Source organism: Pleurodeles waltl, chromosome 4_1, assembly GCF_031143425.1.
Source record: "Pleurodeles waltl isolate 20211129_DDA chromosome 4_1, aPleWal1.hap1.20221129, whole genome shotgun sequence".
Lineage (NCBI taxonomy): Eukaryota > Metazoa > Chordata > Amphibia > Caudata > Salamandridae > Pleurodeles > Pleurodeles waltl.
In genome coordinates, this window is record NC_090442.1 from 465,322,546 (window position 1) to 465,345,435 (window position 22,890).

The window sequence follows — 22,890 nt, forward strand, 5'->3', positions numbered from 1 at the left end:
TAAGGCACCTCCAGTGATATACTATGGGAGAAAAAGGCCTTGCAGTAGTGAAAAAGGAATTATAAGAGTTTACGTGGTCATGATATGTGAACCTTAGAAGTAAATATCCTACTTTTTAAATACATTACATGCTGCCCTCTGGGCTGTCCAGGGCTTACCCTAGGCTTCACATATGTATTAAAATGAAAGGTTTGGGCCTGGCAAAAGGTTTATTTTGCCAGGTTCAAATGGCGGCCTAAACTTCACACACAGGCTCTGCAGTGGCAGGCCTGAGACATGTTAAAAGTGCTACTTAAGTGGGTGGCACAACCAGTGCCACAGGCCCACTATTAGTATTTATTTCACAGGCCCTAAGCACATGTATTGCCACGCTACTAGGGACTTACAAGTAAATAAATATGCCAATTGGGTATAAGCCATTGTCCCAATGTTAGAAGGGAAAGAGCACAAGCACTTTAGCACTGTATTTAAGTGGTAAAATGTGCAGAGTCCTCAGGCCAACAACAACGAATTCAGCAGAAAGTGAAGAGAAAAAGGCAGAAGATTTGGAGGTGGCTCTGCAGAGAGGGCAGGTCCAACACCCATGTATGTAGGGCTCAATCCAAACCCTTCCAAAGCTGCCTCATCATACAATTTTCTATAAACTGCAAGGGAGGCTCTGGCTATTTTAACATCTTGACCGCCAAAAGACCGTACTGCGGTCAAATGACCGCGGCGGTCATTTTTACTTTCCCGCTGGGCTGGCAGGTGACCGCCAAAAGGCTGCCCTCCCGCCCAGCGGGAAAGCCCCAGCAAAGATGAAGCGGAGTTGCTGGTGTGCGACGGGTGCAGTTGCACCCGTCGCGATTTTCAGTGTCTGCTTTGCAGACACTGAAAATCTTAATGGGGCCCTGTTAGGGAGCCCCTGCAGTGCCCATGCCAGTGGCATGGGCACTGCAGGGGCCCCCAGGGGCCCCACGACACCCGTTCCCGCCATCCTGTTTCTGGCGGTGAAAACCGCCAGAAACAGGATGGCGGAAAGGGGGTCGGAATCCCCATGGCGGCGCTGCTTGCAGCGCCGCCGTGGAGGATTCCCTGGGGCAGGGGAAAACCGGCGGGAAACCGCTGGTTTCCCTTTTCTGACCGCGGCTTTACCGCCGCGGTCAGAATTGCCCCTGAAGCACCGCCAGCCTGTTGGCGGTGCTTCCTCCGTCCCCTGCCCTGTCGGTCCATGACCGCCAGGGTAGGAATGACCCCCAAAGACTTTTTACATTGCTTCTGGCAACCCTGCCTGATGCACTGATGTGGTCACTGCTGGCAACCCTGCACCGAGGTGACCAGTGCAGGTAATCTTGCACATGAGTGCCACCAATGCAATTTTGTCTGATGTGGTCATTAGTACAATGCTAATATTAGTAGCTCTGGGAGATTTTCATTGAGCATAAATAGCTCTTCGTATAGTTAAAGCTGCTGCTCTATGCTGGGTGGCTGAAAATCTCCATTCTTTAACTCTCAAAGCATAATACCCCTGCTTGGTTCTCAGGATAGAAAAATCTGCTTTATCCATAGCTATCACATTCAACTGGAAGAGTAAAGCAAGTATTTTGTGCCCCAGCTTTGGTGCCTGGGTTCTCATATATGTTGCATTTAGTGTGACTACGTTTTTTGTCTGCTCTTGCCTTGTTGAGGTCGAAGGGTACTGAAATGAAGTGGAACCCTTTTATGTGTGTCCTATTGCATTAAGATAAGCATAGTATGCCACTTTGTCTGCCGTTCCAGGTGGCTTCCTCAATGGTTGTTTAAACAATATCTCACGAATTAGGAATTCATTGAGCCACCAGAGTGGCAGCTGTAATTTAGGTTGAAGCATCACAAAAACAGTTGCAATGCGAGCATGGTCTCAACAACATGTGGTTGTAAATTGCTGACAAGGAAATGGTTGAGGCTGGCATATGCACAGTGGTCCAGTAAGTAGAAGCAGTAGCCTATGTTGCAAGAGTGCCAACCCCTTCATATATCTTATTAGTCCCATCAAGGTAAGCCACACCCTGAATTGTGTCAAGTGCTCCCTGGATGCTCCATTTCTTTGTGTCAAGTGGTGCCAGGCCCCATCCAGGACGAGGTTCATATTGCCTCCTTTAATCACACCTCCTCCACTCCCTTGAATATATTTTAGATGGCACATTTCAGAAAGGGTTTCTGGTTTATACTGGGAACTTAAAGTGATGAAACTGTCATGGTCTGGGGGCCCTAGCTTGAAAATCAGTGTTAAGCTTCTTCCTGTATCAACAGGTATGACACGTGTATCTGTTCAGTGAAAGTTTTTAGCACAGAGAATCACCATGGCCAACTTTTTGTGGTTGCCTGATTAGAGAACTATCTGGATTTCAGCCTACCCAAGTTCCACTTGAGGAGATGTGCCCGCTGAAGGAGGCAGCGATCACCTCCCAGTGATATCAAAAGGTGTTTCCCCTAACATTAAGCATAACTGCCTTTACATGCTGAGTAAATGGGAATATTTATTTGTGGAATATTGCATGGCCCTGTCCAATGTGAACTTGCAATTGCTGTGTAGCACCAAGCACCTTTCTGAATGTCCATAGCAGTGTCTGGCACGTGTGCAGTCCCTTGAACAAATCCTACTCCCTCCCCAAATGTGTTGCAATGCTTGCAAACATAAACAAACTGAAAACAAAAGTACGAACTTCTGTGTGTGTGTGTGTGTGTGTGTGTGTGCCCCCTCCAACTGCATGTGAAGCAGCATTAGCCAACACTTTTGTTCAAAAGATTTTCCTTCCCACCCTTTAGAGCTAACTCACCGCTCAGAGTTCCCCAGAGTACCAGGTTTGGTTCAACTGTCTATGCTATTTTATTCAGACTGGTGCAAGGGCAGCATTTGCCTGATCTGCCTGATCTACCTCCTCAGTGTCATCCTGCTGGGTACTGAGCCACTGCACCTCTCACAGTGCAACAACTGTGGCTCTTTCGATTTCTGAATTGGAGGGTGGGGTCATCTGCTGAGTGTGCCTCACAGTTCTCTAAATGTAGCTGGAATGCTTTAGACTGGGAAGTCTTCCCCAGTCCCTGATCTGTCAGCATGATTTGCAATGCTTAGGATCACACAGGTTTTGTCTATAGGCCTCACAAAGGGCTTCCTAGTGTTCCACACAAAAATAGGTCAGAACGGATGCCACTGGTAGGGGGTTTGGTGGTCATGGACATTTTCAGTGACTTGTCAAATTTCCTGTTTTCCTTTCAACATAGCACCCGAGAGGTTGTGAAATAGCTATAGAGTGTGATTTTCAGAGGTGACCAGAACCATGATTTATTCCCCCTTGGAGAAATGGACATGTGTCAAAATTTCCAGGAGGTTCTTTACATTTATACGATGCAGGCATCTGTAGAACTGTCTAATGTTGAAACCAGGCTCAACACACTGATTCACGTATTAAAAGATTTAGCTCAACAAAATGCAGAGCCTGCTTTCACCATGACCTCAGAAAACCTGGAGTATGGATGTAAGAAATTACTGCTAAAAAAGCTGGACCATATGCCATCATAAAAGAAACACCTGTTAGGATATGAGGAACATTGGAGCCTGTCTTATTAAAATGACCATAAAAGATCATAACTATATTCTAGAGAGTCACACTGCTTATAAAGCTCAAAGTTGAGTCCCCTTTAATGCACAACATAGGATTCAGTGGAGGAATCTCTTACAATCCAAAACATTTTCAAAATCACTGGGTTTGCAAACACAAATTGTAATTCAGAAGTGGGTGAGAAAGGGGTGCACCTTTCTAACTGTAAATGACACTGGTACGTATTAGTAATTTTTTGCGGCAATTAAGATTGCAATCATTGACAAGTTATCAACACCTGAAAGGAGGTGGTTACTAATTGTGAATCCTGTCAGGCCATCTCGGGGGGAGCAGGCAGTGATTCGGGGGACCATTGCCTCTTCCTTCTAATGTTTTCCGAAATAGGAAACATTTTTTTTGCAGCACCTTTTCCTTTAAGGAACAAGGGCTGCTATAAAATGATCATGCTTGGTAATGCAGTCCCAAGGGTGGTGGTGTGCTCTTCCTAGCAGGCCACCATCCCTATGTTTGTAGCCAGACAAAGGGGGTCGCAAATAGGGACCTGCATACATTTGATTAATTAGGCATTTTATTCTTTACAAGAGGAGTATGTAATTTTCTGCTGATCTCTTACTGCATCAGAAGCATAGCATGCAGTTTATTCAATTACTGAACTGATTATTTGAAATTCCTGGCTCAATTTGGTAACCCACAGATGGATCCTTACCTAAATTTTTTATCTCATTATTCCCGGAAAACACAAACCACATGTATAGAGACCTAATTCCATCTATGTGCATCTTGTTAGCAAAACCAGTCACATATGCCATTCATACTTTAAATTGTGCACAAAAATGTATTATGTCCAGTCTTCCTTCTAGTAGGTGATTGATTTTAACCCACATCTACCTGTTTTCTGAAGGTTCAGGGTCACATATTGCTGACTGACTGGGCACTTGCCAAGCTGCTCTTTTAGAGGCATCACAAGAGGAGTATGTAATTTTCTGCTGATCTCTTAGTGCATCAGGAACATAGCATGCAGTTTATTCAATTACTGAACTGATTATTTGAAATTCCTGGCTCAGTTTGGTAACCCACAGATGGATCCTTACTGAAATTAGATATGTCATGATTCCGGAGGTGATCCTTTTAGAGGCATCACCCTGGCATGTGATCAGCTATGATACTACCCAAGCAGCTCTTGAAAAGCAAAAAAAGGAGCATGTAACCAAACATCTCCAAAGCCATACTGGCCTTTCAGAGGAGTAAATGACATATGATTAGCTTTTCCCAATCCTATATACCCCTCATAAACGCTTCTAGCCCATGAGGCTCAGATGTGACCTCCAAGTTAACAGACTCTCAGAGTGGAGTTAGAGGATAGATTGATAGAGGTATAGGGTGATGGTGAGACAGAGTAAAGCTTTCGAGAGAGTATATTTATTCCTCGTGTACAGTAGGACTAAATTAATAAATATATAGATACATGATTACATAGTAAGGGAATATATGTGTAAGGAATAGAATATATTGAGATGTAAGTTGTGTCATATCAACACAGACTTTTAAGAGCTACAGTATTTGAAGTTAATTTATTTGTGTACTTTTATAACATTATTTTATCTTTCCTCAATATTTCAATAGTGAAATGCTTGTAGATAAATATTTAAGATAATATTTACCTATTGCGAAAGATAAAATAAAAAGAGGCTCTTAAGCATCTAATAAAACAACTTATATACAAGTGATGCAATGACCTATGAACATGTTAAACATAGAATTATAAACATATATATATATATATATGTACATATATATATATATATGTATATATATATGTACATATATATATATACACATACATACATATATACATTATATATATATATATATATATATATATACTCATACATACATCTACACATACATACATATATACATTTAATTGTAAATAAAATATATATATTTGTCAAAACAGGCGTAAAGAGTATGTATATATTTTAAGATAAACAGTTACTATACCTATTTGTACAAAGAAATTCACATATCTAGAAATATACATATAATGAAATTATAGATGTTGACATATACAGGGTTATGTAGTCCATTGATGTTTGAGTATGGTGGTTATGTAGGGAAGAGCCAACTCTTGAGTAGTCTTCTGAAGTTAAGATAATTATCTGTGGATCTTATATTTGGCGGTAATTAATTCCATATGTTAGCCACTTAAAAAGAGAAAGATGAACCACCTATTGTCTTTTTCTTGTATGGTGGTGTTTTGAGGTGGGGTGCCAATCCTGAGCAGAGGTTTCTTTTTTTAATGTATTTTGTGATTTTTTTCTTGACGAAAATCGGTCCTGTTCCATGCATTGCTTTGTTGGTGATACAAAGCAGCTTGAAGGTGGATCTCCTGGCAACCAGTAACCAATATAGGGCCCTGAAGGTAGAGAGTTGTGGGGTTGTGGCTCAGAGAGCACAGGGCTAGTTATAAATATTTGTTTTAGCATGGCCTGTCAAAATCCGAATTCAATTGAAATTGTTGGGCTTGTGTGATGTTTGTTGTCACTATTATTTTTCTTAAAGGCGAACCGTAAAACAACACAGTTTCTCTTGTTTAAGTGCTAGGGCTGGTGGGATAACTACAGTAAGCATGCATTTTGCAGAAAAATGTTTATTCTTCTGCTGTAGATTAAATAAACCTTTTCTTTCTCTGATAGGTGCATATCTTGTGCCATATCTGATTTTGCTGCTGGTGATAGGAATTCCACTGTTTTTCCTGGAGCTTTCAGTGGGACAGAGAATCAGACACGGAAGCATTGGTGTGTGGAATTACATCAGTCCAAAATTGGGCGGAATAGGATTTGCAAGTTGTATGGTGAGTAGAACTCGAGAGCAGCTAAAAAGAAGGATTTAAACAATGGACAGTGAAACTAGTCACATGTTATAAATGTAATAATTATAAATATTGATCAAATAGTTTTACTCCAGCTTTTTATTACTATAGGGGTTTTCAACGTTTGGTCGTCTTCTCCAGACTAAGTATGTCACAATCTGTTTCTTTCAAACTAAAGGTGTAAAATATTGCATTGTTTCTTGCAGTGTCAGTATTGCTGTGGGTCGTATTTGATTTTATAATTGTGGTGTTAATGCTGGAAATATATTTAAATAGAACAAACTGTCTTGTTTAGTACCAAAGCACACACTGATGTTCTTTAATACCGACATGCACCCTGTGGGATGTTGATTTGCTTAGGAGTATACACCAAGCAAATGAGGGAATCTCTGTCATCCTGGTGTACGTACCTATTGTTGAGCATGCAGCAGGGTGATTCCCCTCCACTCAACAGCACAAAATGTCCCCTTTTTTAGGGGTTGTGTATATTTGAGTTCTTCCTGGGTTTCCCTTAAAAGAGAGCAAGTAGAACTCATCTGACCACCAAGCACCTGATTTGGGCTTCGGAGGGTTTGGAATTTCTGAAATCTATGGATTTCAGGTTTTAAGGGGAGCTGTGGTTAGGAATTGACCCACCATAGAGGGGAAAGGCGAGAACCCAATGAAAAGTCATTGGACCCTGAGGCATACCCTATCGGTGTAGTCTGGAGATTCCCATTGACTAAGGCATGTCCTGCATAAATGATGCAAGGATTTTCAGCAAGCAAACTAAAATGCCAATTTACCTGCTGAAGCCCTTCAAATACACTGATTAAAAGGCCATATGTCATGCCTTTTATAATAATTTGGAGCCACCAAGAAGTGGCATTGGAACGCTCTTGCCTTACCTCTACTTACAGAAGCATTGTCCCTGGTGATGGTGACTCTGAGGCCTATGCATTTTCCTGGCACATTGTAATCAATTCCACACATTGCACACAGTGGAACCTGTTCGAGACACATAGGAGAATATTTGCAAGACAGCGGTGCATCATAGTTGATGCACCACATTTCTTGTCCCCCCTACCAGCACCTAACGACACCATGTGAACGCTGTATTTACAATATGGCACACCATGTCCGTTGTTAGCACAATAACGTCAAAATCCTTTTGGGCCTCCCTGCGCCGTAACTCCCCCCTTGCATGCATTATGACTGAAGCCGACATAATGTGGCTCAAGGGGTTACAAAGAGGCGCAATGCAAGCATTGTGCCGCTTTGTAATAAGAGTATGGTTGAAAAGCCACCTTGGTGCAGCATTAGTGTAAAACAAATGATGCTATGGTGGTGCTAAGGTGGCGCAAGTGGCTAGTAAATATGCCCCATAGTGTTAACGGACGGAATGCTGCCCATGGCATTATTTAGAATGTTCAATCCAACATACAACTTACAAGTTAACAACATGCACTATTATTCACCACTGCATATTTATTTCCATAGGAAATTGATTCTTTAGTTTGCTAATATCGTCTGCATATTTATAGCTAGGATCACATTTCAATAGAAAATGGATTCTTTAGTTCTTCGCAGTGCGCGGTGGGGCTTTGGTGTGTGAGTGGGTGCATTTTCTTTATTGTGCTTTGAATCTGCAGGTGCATCACACATTTTCACTGAGGACCTCGCTGAGTGCTGCTGTGGATCCATAAATCCTTGCTTGGGGCAAATAAAGGTTTTTGGGCAATTGTTTGCCCATGAGGGGTCCCCCATGGACCCCTATACCTGTCCTATGGGGTCAGGATTCCTGTATCTTTTTCATTTTTATCCCCCCCTCCGGCAGACCTAGAAAAAAAATGCTGGCCGAAACATTTCTCTCAGTTTATGGCCAGCCAACGAGGGCCTTGCTCTAGGCTCTGGATCTGCAGGTGGATCCACAGAGGAACTGCATCCCTAGATATACAAAATTCATTTTCTGACAATAACTCCAAAATTACTGAACAGATTTACACCAAGCTAGAAAAATCGCTCTTTCTGGACCAAGATGTAGCTCTCTGCCAAATTTGGTGTATTTCTGTCCCGCAGTTTGGGCTGTGTCATGTCTAAATCCCTTTGGGACCCCCACTTTTCTCTGCCCCTGCTTGACGAATTACCCTGAAACATTCAAGACAGCAGCAGAAGTGAGTGGCAAACTAGTTTTGAAAATTCCATGACGATTCATCAAACAGCCCCAATGTAATTAGCAAAACAAAAAAAATGCTTTGTCTATGGGAACTGGGTCCTAACTATAACTACCTACTGGTTATATAGAGGAAATAAAATCAATTCAAATAAACAGTGCAAGGAAAGCCTGAGCTTCAGTGGTGTGAAGACGGTAATTTCTGAATTAAAAAGTCTGCAATTCTCAGGCACCTTGGGCCATGTTAGTTGTTCAGGTTGATCATTTTTGTTCATTGTTCAGAAGGTATCTTACACTCTATGTTTTTTTACTATTTTCCATTTCCCTCGTCTTATCCTCAAAAGCATCCCTTTCATTTGATGGAATTTATGTTAACAAGAACCCTTTAGTGTAATTCGTTTACATGCATATTGAGCTACTGTTTATCAAGGAATAAAGAAGAAACATGCTATGTAACCATCAGCAGTAAAAGCTCTTAAGAATCTCAGGCAAGGCGTACTTACAAGCATATGACAAATACTGTACACAAACAGTGTACCACCATTATGTGACCTGCCTGTCATTTTCTACAATGAACTATGCAGTAATAGAATGCTTTTCAAATGTAGATTCATAGGGAACTGAAGAATGAACTGTATCATGAATATTACTTAGGTAGGTCACTATTAGCGATTCTTTGCAATTGGGTATGAATACAGGGATAGTGTCCAGAAAGAGACAACAGACCATAATTACATGAATTCCCAATCTCACAGAAAAAACTTTTTTGAAGCACCCCTTGTTCCCTAAAGGAGCTGGTGCTTGTGGCACACACCTGTGTAGCTTCCCCACCCCAGGATATTTTACACAATTCCCTAAAGGGGAGGCTGTTGAACCACTGATACACCTGATCATGAATCACAAATGGATCCTTCCTAGTTGTGATAGGGAATGAGTCATAAAACCTCTTTGCGAGTCTGAAAGGGTTTTGTAAATGGCAAACGGGGTCAGGGCATTGTATAAAACTATTTCCTTATTGAAAACCCAGTTATGGTGCATCTGGCCCATAGTCTCCAACTATTTTAGCTTCTTGTTCAGGCATGTTACAATATATGATTACTACTACCTTCAAACAGGTTAGATCCATGCTTTATAAATATATTTAACAAAATGTAAACATATGTAATTTGGTTCCTCAAAATGTTCTGCTACATTAATGTGCAAATGCATTAGTCCGACAACTTGTTTAAGCACTGATGTGAATTTACCATGTTTTCATGTATGTTTTGGGGCAACTGCGATGATCCTATGAGCACTAGTAGAAGTATAAATGTATTTGTGTATGCTATTGTTTAATGTAATCTGCAGGGTCCACTGTGTAGTTCAAAACAAGCATAATCTTGTTGAATGGATGCTTTGAGAACAGCTACTAAATAGATTTACTTTCCTTTAATAGTTCAGTTTAGTTAATCAGCATAAGATGGCAGTAAAGCAATATCGTTTTTCAGTTTCTGGGTATGATAAGGTGGATCATAGGATGTGGAAATGCTACTTTTATGGGAGATTACATTTGTAAGGGCAAGGACCAACAAGACTGATTTCTTTGGCAAGGGAGTTGGTTGTGGGAAATATTAGCTTGGAGAAACCTGCATTATTGTCAGAATCTGTGACACAAATACAGCACATGTTTACGAGCCCCGCTCCTTTATATGACACTAGAAAGAAGAGCCCTTCAGGGCATAGACTATCCTCAAAATAGGGTTGGATTCTATAATTAGTACTTGGCATAACTATACTATTAGTTCAGTGCAAAATCTGAATATAATTTACAGCACTTGCTTGGCTTATTAAGATCAATTGATTACATGTGTCAGGAATCATGGTAGTTCGGGACAGTTTGACAGGGACAATAGCTGAGTTCAGGCCAAGACAAGATAAAATATCTTATAAGAAGGCAAAGAACAGAATACTGCCACAGATTTCAGGGAGACACCCACCAGTTCCTATAGAGAAGGATTGCTGGGTGGTTCTCTGTGCCAAAGGCACAAGGCTTGGAGTCTGACTGGCACCCTTGGAGGCAATGAAAATAAGTATATAATAATATATACAGACAAGATGACAAATTAGAAGGTGGAAGGTACACTGGAACAGGAACTGAGCTCAGGCATAATCTAGACTGGAATAAGGGTCATGATCAGGACTGGACTACTCAAAACTGAATATACTGGAAACCTGCACATTAACTAGGACAGGAGTATTTAGTTAGAACAGGAACACATAAATACAAGATAAGGAATCTACATATACAAGACAGATGTGGGTATGTGCAACCAGAACTAGAAACAAGGCAAACACAAGAACAAAGGGGCATGATAAACAAGAGAAAGACAACAACCACAAGAGCTAACCAGAATAAAAACATAGAATCAAACAATGAAAACAGAAATCGAAAGGCAAGCCTGTAACATAGTAGCAGGATCTACAAAGTGCAAGGATACTCAGCAGTTGTGAGCTGCTGCAATCTGGACTCAGCAGGCAAAAATAGCAGAAGGTTCAGGGGAGGAATGCAGTTGCAGGAAGAGAGCCAGGTGCCAGGAATTGAAGATCCACCAATAAGGGAAGGCAGAACTGAAGCTTGGAGGGGAAGACAAGAAAAACCAGCAGACACAAGACAGGACAGAAGAAAGCCAGGAACATAGTACAGGTCAGAGCTAAGAGAGTGAAACATGTAGAATGCGGATGTAAGAGGCCAGAAAGGCTGTGGGATCCAGGAATCAAGACTGAGAATAGAATACCACTAGGGAGTGATTGGGGAAAACTCTGGTGACAGAAAGGGCTACTGGGACCAAGATGCACCAAAAAGGTAGTGCAGAAGCGTGGAGGAGATGATGAAGTGTATCTGGGAATGCAAGTTGTGGAAGTGTATATGTTCTCATTCAGGGATGATGGCAGAATCCTGGAGGGCCTTCGTACGCACCACCTAGTGGGGGCATGGCAAAAGTCCTAATACTATCCCCTCCCCACCCAAAAAGGCCAGTCTTGGGTGAACAAAACAGAGTCCAAACAAGAAAACAAATCTGTTGGACTTTTGGCCATATGCATGGTCATCCCTAGTCTTTTTGCCTCCTTCCTCCTGGTTTTTCTGACCTCTCGCTGTTGGCTCTAGGACTCTGAGCACTTTATCACTGCTGATCAATGCTAAAGTGCAGGTGCTCTCCCATCTAAAGTTGGTATGATTGGCTTATACCTAATTGGCATATTTAATTTACCTATAAGTCCCTTGTACAGTGGTATCTCTATACCCAGGGCCTGTAAATTAAATACTACTAGTGGGCCTGCAGCGCTGCTTGCGCCACCCACTGAAGTAGACTTTCAAACCTGTCTCAGGCCTGCTAGTGCAGGGCCTGTGTGCGCAGTTTTCTGCCACAGGGACCTGGCATCTAAATTTATTTGCCAGGCCCAGAACTCCCCTTTTACTACATGTAAGTCACCCCTAATGTACGCCCTAGCTAGCCCTATGGGCAGGGTGCCATGTATGTAGAAAGGCAATACATGTGCCATATTGCATGGCCTGTCCTGGTAGTGACAAACAGCCTAACTTGGTGTCTCACTGCTGTGAGTGCTGCCTTCTCATAGGATTGCATTAGAAATGCCCTGCCTTATGTGTAAAGGGTATTGACTGATTTATGAGGGGTAGCATAGGCGTGTTTGGTATGGTTGTGATGGTGATAATAAATACTGCTTACTGGTGTGGGTGTATTTTTTATTACTATCACAGAAATGCCACTTCTAGAAAGTGCGCATTTATCTGTGCTTATGACTCTGGTGTTTTGCAGCTTGACTCCAATCCACGTCTGGGCAGAGTGACAGTTGGGGCTTTGTGCATACTTTTCAGACAGCCTGTACATAGGGAGGGTGGAGGTGTCACTGAGGTGCATCTGCATACTGAATAGTCTTCCTGGGCTGAGAGAAGGGAGAGGTGGGGCACACCTACATTTGTAAAGGCTGTGCCCTGGCCTCACACAATAGGGTCGTTAACCACCCACTGATGTTTGGAGCCTGTGCTGAAAGGAGAGAGGGGGCACTCCCAGAACCAGTTGTAACTGGCTGGAACCTCCTCTCCCTATCATTGTAAAACACTGTAAAAACGGACTATAAGTACAGGGGAATTTTCCCCACAATTTGGAGACTCTTTGTAAGACTTTGGAACTGAACACAATGCTGCTGGAGGGACTCACCAGGAACTGCCATGGACTACTGCTGCTGTGCTGACCTGTGACCTGCTTGGTTCACTTTGAGGAACTGCCTGTGTTCTCCTTGAGCTGGCCTGCTGCTGGGCTCTGCCATCTGTGCTCCTTTTTCTTTTCACTGTTGTCCCCCAGGGGCAGGGTGCTGTGGCCCCTGACCCCTGCAACTATCACATGAGGAGTGTTTCCTTTGTGGCTGTATGGTGCCTGGAGCCATTCCTTGAGATGGTGGGTATAGCGCCTGGAGGAGCGCCTTCTGTTTGTAACGGCCCCCCGTCTTGGGAGGCTCACTCTGACATTTGCTTTGGAGAAATCACCGCCGCGACTGGGCATTCCTTGTTCTGCTGCACGTGGTGAGCGTCGTGGCCTCTAATCCAGGGAGGAGGGTGGCGGACCTTCTGTGTCCTTTGATCACCCCCCTCAAGGGTGCCAGCATTGCCAGGGACCAGCTGGGCAGCTGCGGCCTCGGGGAGTGTCAGTCGGGCCCCACCGGAGGAATCCTGTGGGCGTGGCCCAACTGGTCGTGCCTCCCGAGCCGTGGAGGCTCGGCCAGAGAAGTACCCTAATGCTCCTAGTAACGGAGCTGAGGGCCAGTAAATCCTGATGCGGGGGAGGCGGAGCACGGTCTCCCTTTTGTGGCCCAGTGGTGAGGGCCCGTTCCAGCCTCCCCTCTCCGAGAGATTTCGCTCGGGCAGTCCGCAGAGTGTGAAAGGAACCCCACCGAGGGCCCCGTCTCTGCCGAGCCCCCTTCAAACTTATCGGACGAGGAAGGAGCGCGTGAGCTCCTTCCTTAAATCTGCAGTGCTCCTGGAAGCACCATCTTGCCGGACAGCTCGCAGGACGGGAAGGGAGCCCTCACCGGAGGCCCCGTTCCTGCCGAGCTCCCTTTCTTCCCTGGAGATACACCCGGTATACGAGTGCTCCTCGGAGTACCGTATTTCCCCAAAGAGGAGCTCCTGCGCTTCTTGACAGAGACTGGAAATTACCACCCCATTTATAAAATAAGCGCTGGTGCTTATCAGGTAGTGGTTGTGGCACTCCTAAGAGGATACTACTGATAATATGGGCATCTGAGAATGTTCTATACCCTGCATAACTTCAGTGATAACGGTTGTTAATGTTCCTTGTTGGGCCTACTGGAAATGTTATGCTAACCTATCCACTTTGATGAAGTGTCTTTTATACATATATGTGGAAATGTTCCTTTTATGGGCATAACTTGCTAATATGTTTCCCTAACTTGCCATAGGATTTCTAATGTTCCTACTATGGGCGTTTTATGATATTCTTATGACCAGTGTTCTAATGTGATAACGTGTGTCCTGACTACTGCTTATGTTGCAGAATACTGAGTAACCTGTGTGTTATGTGTGACTACTGCTAGTTTGCAGAGTAACTAATGTGTAACGTTCTGACAACTGCTAAGGTAGCAGGATAGTACTGTTATGTGATGTTGGTCTAATAATTACGTTGTGTTCAATACAGTATATTTTTCATATAATCTGGTGTTGTGTTTCCTTTGTGGTGGGGATATTGTATCACATGTGTTGTGTGTGTTGTGCAAACGCTTTACACATTGCCTCCGGGTTAAGCCTGACTGCTCGTGCCAAGCTACCAAGGGGGTGAGCAGGGGTTATCTTGGACGTGTAACTCCCTTGCCCTGACTAGAGTGGGTAAGTTCTGCCTGGCTGAGGTGCATACCCTAGCCAACCAGAAACCCCATTTCTAACAAAATCCATAACCTCTCCTAAGACAGAAGGACAGAGTGGAATTCTGTAAGCATATTTTGAGGGAATGGAAATGAGAGTGCTAGATGACCAGAATCCTTTTCTATTCAAAAAGACAGACATTGCGAGTGTTAATAAAGGCTTGAATGGCCTTTCCCTGGGAACCTTTAGCTTCCTTGGAGCCATAAAATGATGTTTGAGTGATAGGCAGACTGGCACATAGGTTGTTTCCTCAAAGAGTTCCAGTCACTGGAGACAGTCTATTCTTGATTCCCAGACTGCCTATGCAAAGCTCACAAAATTCGGAGAGTATATTCTCTTGATATTCAGGTTGTCTGCTAAGTAAGTCACAAGAGTTGGGGTGATCTTCTTAAACCCCAGGTTGTTCCCAAGAATAGTGTCTAACATTGAAGCAATAACCTAATGGATACAGAGCTTCTCATTAAAAAAATTCCCCTAAGAACTGTCGAGGAGGGTTTCTGGAGCAAAGGAATTGACAAAAAATATAGGGGGTTATTCTAACTTTGGAGGAGTGTTAATCCGTCCCAAAAGTGACGGTAAAGTGGCGGATATACCACCAGCCGTATTACGAGTTCCATAGGATATAATGGACTCGTAATACGGCTGGTGGTAAATCCGTCACTTTTCCGTCACTATTGGGACGGATTAACACCTCCTCCAAAGTTAGAATAACCCCCATAGTTTCTTCAGTGATGGAGGCAAGGCTCTCTTCAGCTACAGAAGGCATAAACCTTTGAGAAACTTGAACAGTCATAGGTTTGAAGCTGAAAGTATTTTGTACACTTGTTACAGGGTTAAAAGACTTTCTCACGGTTATAGAGTCTGTATGATTAATGCTGTCATTTGCTGATAACTGCTGTGTTTTCATGGGAGAAAGAGGTTTATTGCTTCTCCATACTATTGGTGTCTTATTTGCAGCCTCCAGGACATTTGTTGATAAGTGGTGTTTGCACTTGCTGCTAACTGTCTTTGGCATATCTTTAGGGATTTGCTCACAATGATCCTTTGATAGACTCGTAGCTTCCAATAGCATGCCACTGAATACAGTACTAATTAATAGGGCTTGATGCAAACTTTTAGAAAATGTATCTTGCTCTTTGCAAGACATTATTCTGTATTGATTCTTTGCAATCTTAATTTAATAGAGAATTAACATAGATTCTTTGTGGGAAAGACTTTCATCTGTGAGTGAAGTTGTTAGTGCTTACCTTTGGCTGTGCTGCCTGGTTTTACAGTATATCGAATCTCTATTTTGATATGAAAATCAGAGAGAACAGGAACAGAACCCACAGAATATGATACTGTAGCTTCTTCCAGCTTGGATAGATAAGAACAGTCATTCTGATCACACACAGAACTGTTATCTTTACCCCTCAGATCTGGCATAGAAGCAAAGGTTAAGCCCATATCAAATGGAAAAGCTATGAGAACTTCAGAACTGCATTTTGACTCAGCATTTTCATGAAAGTCGGCTTCTGACATTACATTTGAGACTCTGAAGGATTTTATAATACTGTGATCTTTCAGTTCAGGAGCCTTTGTGGCATTGGATATCAACTCAATATCTGCATAGCTGGAACATGGTTCAAACAAAGCGTTCTTAACCCCTGAGCAGGGAAGAATGAATGGTTTAAATTCATCTTTAGCTGGTTGGTATTTTCTTCCTCAAACTCTACTCTTTGTTTTAGATTTATCCCTCCACTTAAGTGGCTCAGTTAAAGCTTTGTTATAATTGATGTTCAGAGAGAGAATGTCTGGTTCATTGAAACAGGGCTTAGTCTTAGAGGACACAAATCATTTTGCAATATTTTAGTAGTACAAACAGACATAGGGGGTGATTCTAACATCGCGGCGGCGGAGGCCGCCCGCCAATGTTCCCCCGACAAAATACCGCTCCGCGGTCACAAGACCGCTAAGGGTATTTTGAGATTTGCCCTGGGCTGGCGGGCGGCCGCCAAAAGGCTGCCCGCCAGCCCAGGGCAAATCTTCCTTCCCACGAAGACGCCGGCTCCGAAAGGAGCCGGCGTAGTGGGAAGGTGCGACGGGTGCAGTTGCACCCGTCGCGTATTTCAGTGTCTGCTTTGCAGACACTGAAATACTTTGCGGGGCCCTCTTACGGGGGCCCCTGCAGTGCCCATGCCATTGGCATGGGAACTGCAGGGGCCCCCAGGGGCCCCGCGGCACCCCCTACCGCCATCCTGTTCCTGGCGGGAGACCTGCCAGGAACAGGATGGCGGTAGGGGGTGTCAGAATCCCCATGGCGGCGGAGCACGCTCCGCCGCCATGGAGGATTCCCCCGAGCAGCGGAAAGTCGGCGGGAGACCGCCGACTTTCCGTTTCTGACCGCGGCTGAACCGCCGCGGTCAGAATGCTCGAGGGAGCACCGCCAGCCTGTTGGCGGTGCTCCCGTGGTCGGTGACCCTGGCGGTCACCGGCCGCCAGGGTCAGAATAACCCCCATAGACTTCATATGAGTCTATTAATTCTCTCTTTATTACACACAGTTCTTCTTACACAGGCTTCAATTCAGTGACTTACTTTGAGGATACAGCTGATGTTTTTAATTTGTTATTATCTTTGGTCTGTCCATCATATATGGCTGAATAGGTCTTTGGTGTTACTAAAATCTTATCTTTAGATTCAGGGTGGCTTGACCAGAAATTACAGTAGCATTGAAATTCTTTACGCTGGTTACTTGAAACCCAACTGTTTGTGATAAGCCGACACTGAACATACTATTTGGAAACTGGTTCAAGAGTCCACCATGAGTTAAAAAGGACACTGTTATACCCATGTTAACTGGTGGCATTATATTACCAGTATGATAAGATATTGATGCGTACTGTGTTTTGAAATTGTCTTCAGAGAAACATTTGTTTTGGCAGAGATTCTCTGAGTTACACATTTCAGCAACATTTACCTTAACAGCACCACTCTTTGAATGACTATTTTGGTTTTCTGCTGCTAACAAGTTTGCAGCCTATAGGTAACTGGCTGACATCAGGTAAGTGTCAGCTTTGTATATGGAATCGGCTAACCTCAGGGAATAATATTCAGCATGTAAAAGCCCATTTTCTTTCATGAATTGTTACTTAAGTCACAGCACTTTATAGCAGGCTGCAACAATCCACACTTTCTTGGCAAAGGAGGTCTGTCTACCTTTGTAGATTTTCTGGATCTGATGCTAAACATCTTGACAAGAACTGATTGGGTAGGGCTTGTTGTCTAGTTAGTTCAGAACAATCAGTCAGGGACACTAGATGAGTTCATGACCAGGCAAGGTAATGGGGGGTCTTGCTCTATGAAAAGACAAAGACTTTCTAGAGGAAGCTCAAATATAAGCAAGAGATTTGAAGAGACAAATACTTTCTAGTACATAAGCAAGAGAGTACCTAAAGGCTTTGAGGAAGGCAGGACAGAAGAAGGTTGCAACAAGCAGTGAATAAGGAACTGGACGTCTGCAGGGGCAACTATGTAAATAACACTAATACAAACATCAGGAAGAGAAAAACAGGGAAATCATAGACAAACTATTGTAAATGATAATTAGTCTGCATCTCTGAAGTAATCTCTGTATGAGGTGAAAAGGATGTTGCAAGAAGGCAAGGAGAAGATTAACCCCATAGAGTTCAAAGAGACACCTAGCAGCTCCCATGGAGATGAATGGATGGGTGGATCTCGAAGCCAAAGCCAAAAGCCTTGAAATCTAACTGGCACCCCTGGAAGCCATGGCAATCAGGATAACAATATAAGCACACCAAAAGACCAAGGGGAGGAGTGGAAGGTACACAGAAATAGGAAATGGGCTCAGGGAAAATCTGGATTGGAATAAGGGTCAAAAACAGGATTGGACTACACAAAAGTGAACATTTTGGAAATCTTCACACTAACTAGGGGAGGAATGTCCAGTCAGAACTGGAACAAAAACTTCAAGACTAGGGCTCTTCGTACACAAGATAGATCTGGATGTGTGCGGTCAGAGCTAGAAACAAGGTGAATACAGGAACAAAGAGGCAGGATGAACAAGAGAAACACAACAGGTACAGTATGTAAGGAGAATAGAACCATGGAATCAAACAATGAAAACAGAAATCGAAAGAGCGGAGTACGGGTCAGAGCCAAGAGAGTGAAAAGTCCAGAATGCAGATTTAAAGAGATCAGAAAGGCCGTGGGTCCAGGAATCAAGGTAGAGATTAGAACACTACCAACAGGGTGTGATTAGGGCAGAGTTTGGAGACAGAAAGGGCTACAGGAACCATGGTGCACCAGGAAGGTACTCCAGAAGCCTGATTGAAATATGAAGCATATCTAGGAATGCAAGTACAGTCCCTAGTTGCTAGATGGCAAAATCTTAATAACATGATCCCTAGTTATCCCTGATTATGGCCCTCATTTCGAACGCAGCAGGAATTCCCGCCGTGTTCGGGCTGGCGGTCTTTCCATCGACCGTCAGCCTCCTGGAAAACCCGCCAGCCGTATAATGATCTCCCCGCCAGGCCGGCAGGGAACACGGCCGCAACATTGTTATGTAGCGGGTGCAGCAGCACTCCTCGCGCATGTCACTCCCCATAAATCAGGCAGTGACATGCTTGTCGGGTGCCTGCACGGGGGCCCCTGCACTGCCCATGCAAAGTCCCATGCACTGCCCGGGGCACCCACTCCGCCAGCCTTTTCCTGGCGGGATTTTCCGCTAGGAAAAAGCTGGCAGCATTTGAAACATTATCCGCAGGGTAGCGCAGCTACCCTGGCGGATGGTGTTTCCTCCCGCCGCCAGGCTGCCTGGCGGCGGGTGATGGCTGCCACTGGCAGCCGTCACCCTGTTCTTTATATGGCAGTTCGGCCCGCCATGTCGGCATGGCGGGCCGAACCGCCATGCACGAAATGACCACCTATGTGTTTATCATTCAATATACATTGAAGGCAAGCCTGCTGAATGCCACTATCCATGTGCACTTATTTTATAAGAAGATACTAGTCGTAACCCAGCCTATCCAGTCCTTTGGTACCTTGTTTTTCTTCAAAATGTCTTCATTAAAGACTGTTAGTCGCTTTTCTTATACTTCTAATACTCCACTGTGATTTCCAGGGTGTTATGTTTCTGGTGCAGCTGGTTATTTTTACATTGTGGTTTGTCCAAGAGAATAGACAGAGTTGCTGATTCTAATTGATAATTTTTACAAATTGTAAATTATTGATTTGTTAGGTCATTGACTATGGTCATTTCTATGATTCATTAATGTGTTACTCATGTCATGACATGAGCCGCAAATGCACTGATTTTTCGATTCCTTGAAATTCAAATTTCTGTGAACTTGTAAAGTTCTTGCCCCTAATTATTCTTTGTTTACTGTAGTTAAGCAGCAGTTGTTTGATGTTTGGCACTTGCTAAGGTCTATGTGGTTGATAAAAGCTACACATAGCCCTCCATCTCCACTTGAACACCTGGTGCAAGAAATCACTTTTGCTTCATAGTTTAGCAGTAATTAAGGTACTAAAATGGCCATGTGTTGATGGTTAGATAACTGTCAAACCTACCTGATAGCTTTTGTCACACTTATTGTATGTCGCCGGGCATTTTTTTGTTATATCATTGCATGCCATGATAGCAATTATTTTGTTTTCTGGCCATATGGATTTAGGCAAGCTCTATAAGCATAACTCAATGAAGAGCATTGTTTATGTAATTTGCGTAAAGCTAATTCAAATGCTACTCTAGATTTATTTATTTAAGGATAAGGTACTATTTATCATGTGATCTTCATCTGTATGTTAAACTATGCTGCAGCTTTGGCTTTTCCTAATTTAAAAGTACTTCTCTGCATATAAGTCAAGCCCATGAGTGACAGCACTTTCATCCTGTTTACCCGTTTGATCTCTTGAACTAGCAAGTAGCAAAACAGTGGCATGACTTTATACACGTATTTAGAAATAATAGCATTGTGGTCTTTTTCAGAAAACATTTGGGTTGATTTCTTTCACTGTTTTTACTCTACAGGTCCTTTACTGATTTTTACTCTACAAGTCCTTTACAATTTGTTTTATGTACCCACAATGTTTGTAACGTTTACTTTCTTGTAATTTGATTGTCATGAGGAAAGGAAGTTAATTTTTTCAAGACGTATTTTGTAAGGCTGCCACATGTTGACTTGTTGAGAAAGCTTGCGCTGATGTTTTCCCTCTGACTATATATTGAGTAGGTATCTACTATGTTTCCTCTATCAAGTATTCAAATACACGAAATAAGCATATGCAGTCAGTTTTATGGAATGTTGTTAACTTTTGGTTGAAACATGTAACTTTTAATCATAAGTAATAGATGCAATGCATACTTTGTATCATTTGTGAATTGAGTCCCTGGCATATGGGCATTTCCATTTGTAACCACTACATAGACCATCATGGATTTTCTGTTGCCATTGCCAGGATTGCAGAGTATTAAGCATCTCTATCTCTCTCTTAGTATTAAATTACAACTCTTTTTCTTCCTAGATTTTTTCTAAGCTCGGTATGTCTTTGTTACTCCTATACAACTGTCATAATGCTCTAACCTTGTACTCTATATCCAAAGTGAGCGAAACACTCTTCAGTATCTCACTGCATCTACCAATAACCACATACACAGAAATATGGTGGTCAGGGTTGGAAAAGAGGAAATGAGGACCGGGATGAGTGAGAAAACACTGAAACTGGATTGCCTATACTGACAAAGAGCTAGTTTTGATAACAAGCTATGAACATTTAATTTCTACATGTAAGAGTGGCTGAAGAGTGCAAGCATCTCTCTGTACCTTGATGTGAAATGTTGTTCCTGAAAGTAAGCATACAAGAATAGTATGTTAAACATATGTTTACCAACATTTTTCTGTATGAGTCTAATACCTCAAGCTTCATCACTATGCATTATAGTTTTTACTTGACTGTTGTATCACAGCATGGTAATTAGGAAACAGTAATATTCTACAATTCTAGTCAAAGCAAAGCTTATAAAAATGACTGAAACTCTACTACTATACACTCTTACATACAGCCATAGCTTGAACAACATAGTCTTTACTTAATTGTCTTTCTTGTTCCATCACTGGGCAAATCCCTTGTGCAATGCAACAATCTCACTGTCTTTAGAAAGTTCATATTAAATGTTTAAATAGTTCAAGGTTTGTTTCTATCATCATCGCTACTTTCAGAAACACTTCTCTATATTGCAAATGTCCTTCAAGCAACTCAAAAAGAAGAAGCTGTTCTTTTCTAACGAAATCAAAGGACAGCATACAAAGATCCTGGCTACAGCAACATTGTATCATAATTGCCTAGCAAAGAAGTTGTGTGCTGTAACATCCAGAAATCCAAGATGTCCACACACACACACACACACACACATTCTATAAAAACCGCCATCCTTTCCTTTCTCTGACAAGCCAAGCACAAGGTCCATCATGCTTACTAAGCCTTTAGCAGTAAGTAAACCATGCTTTCTGACAGCAGGCACTTCTCAGTTAAGGATTGAAAAAATATAGCCTTGAAGTTGTTTATACTTCGGGACTGTAAGAAATTGGTTTACTGTTGAGGGGGGACCCTACTCAAGCAGGAACCGCAATCCTTGTCAGGGTGAAGTCACAAGCAAAGCCTAAATTAACCTGTGCTCCATCCTCAGGTACCTCAGGTAGCTTAGCACAGAGCAGTTAGGCTTCATTCAGAGGCAATATATAAAGTATTTGTGTAACGCTTCAAACAACATACTACAAAAGGATCTTACACCAGATTACAAAAAGAGTGTACTTCTTAATAAAGAAAGCAAGACCAAACTGACAAAAGTCCAATCAGCAGATCGACAGGTGTGATGGACTGGGAGTAAGTCACAAGTTCAGACCAACTATGATTAAGTGCAGGCCACCCACTGTTCAGTTGGGTGTGCTGAATAGAGTACCTAAAATCTTGGCTGTGGAACGTTGCAAGGTCTTGTGCCACGTGTGCATTGCAAATCCAAGGAAATGCCTCGCTTCAGAAGAACTTGGATATGAGGCCCTGTGTCATCATTGAGGACCCTGGCATCAAGAGCTTGCAATGCGAAGTCCAGTGTCAGGGGTGCGTCGCGTAGCTGAGGCATTGCATCAGTTCAGAGGAGCTGTGAGGCTGCAATGCGAGACCCTGGTCATCATTGAGGGCCTGCATCAGGAAAGCTTCTCACAGGCGCTAGTTCCAATGCAGGCTGCGAAGTCTATGTAGAGTCCTTTGTATCAGGAGAACCCTCACAGCAGAGGCGATGTGTCAGTTCTGCTCATGTTTGCACTGCACAACAATGGAGATGTGTTGTT

At 43.0% G+C, this 22,890-nt stretch overlaps 1 protein-coding gene across 5 annotated transcripts in view; it reads left to right on the forward strand.

The window, feature by feature from the left end:
* Positions 1-22,890, forward strand: part of SLC6A15 (solute carrier family 6 member 15) — a 397,869-nt gene that overhangs the window by 179,128 nt on the left and 195,851 nt on the right. For all 5 annotated transcript variants that reach the window (XM_069228753.1, XM_069228752.1, XM_069228751.1 and 2 more), the window contains one exon: positions 6,278-6,435. In XM_069228753.1, the coding sequence (XP_069084854.1) occupies positions 6,278-6,435 (158 nt within the window). The remainder of the gene's footprint in view (positions 1-6,277; positions 6,436-22,890) is intronic.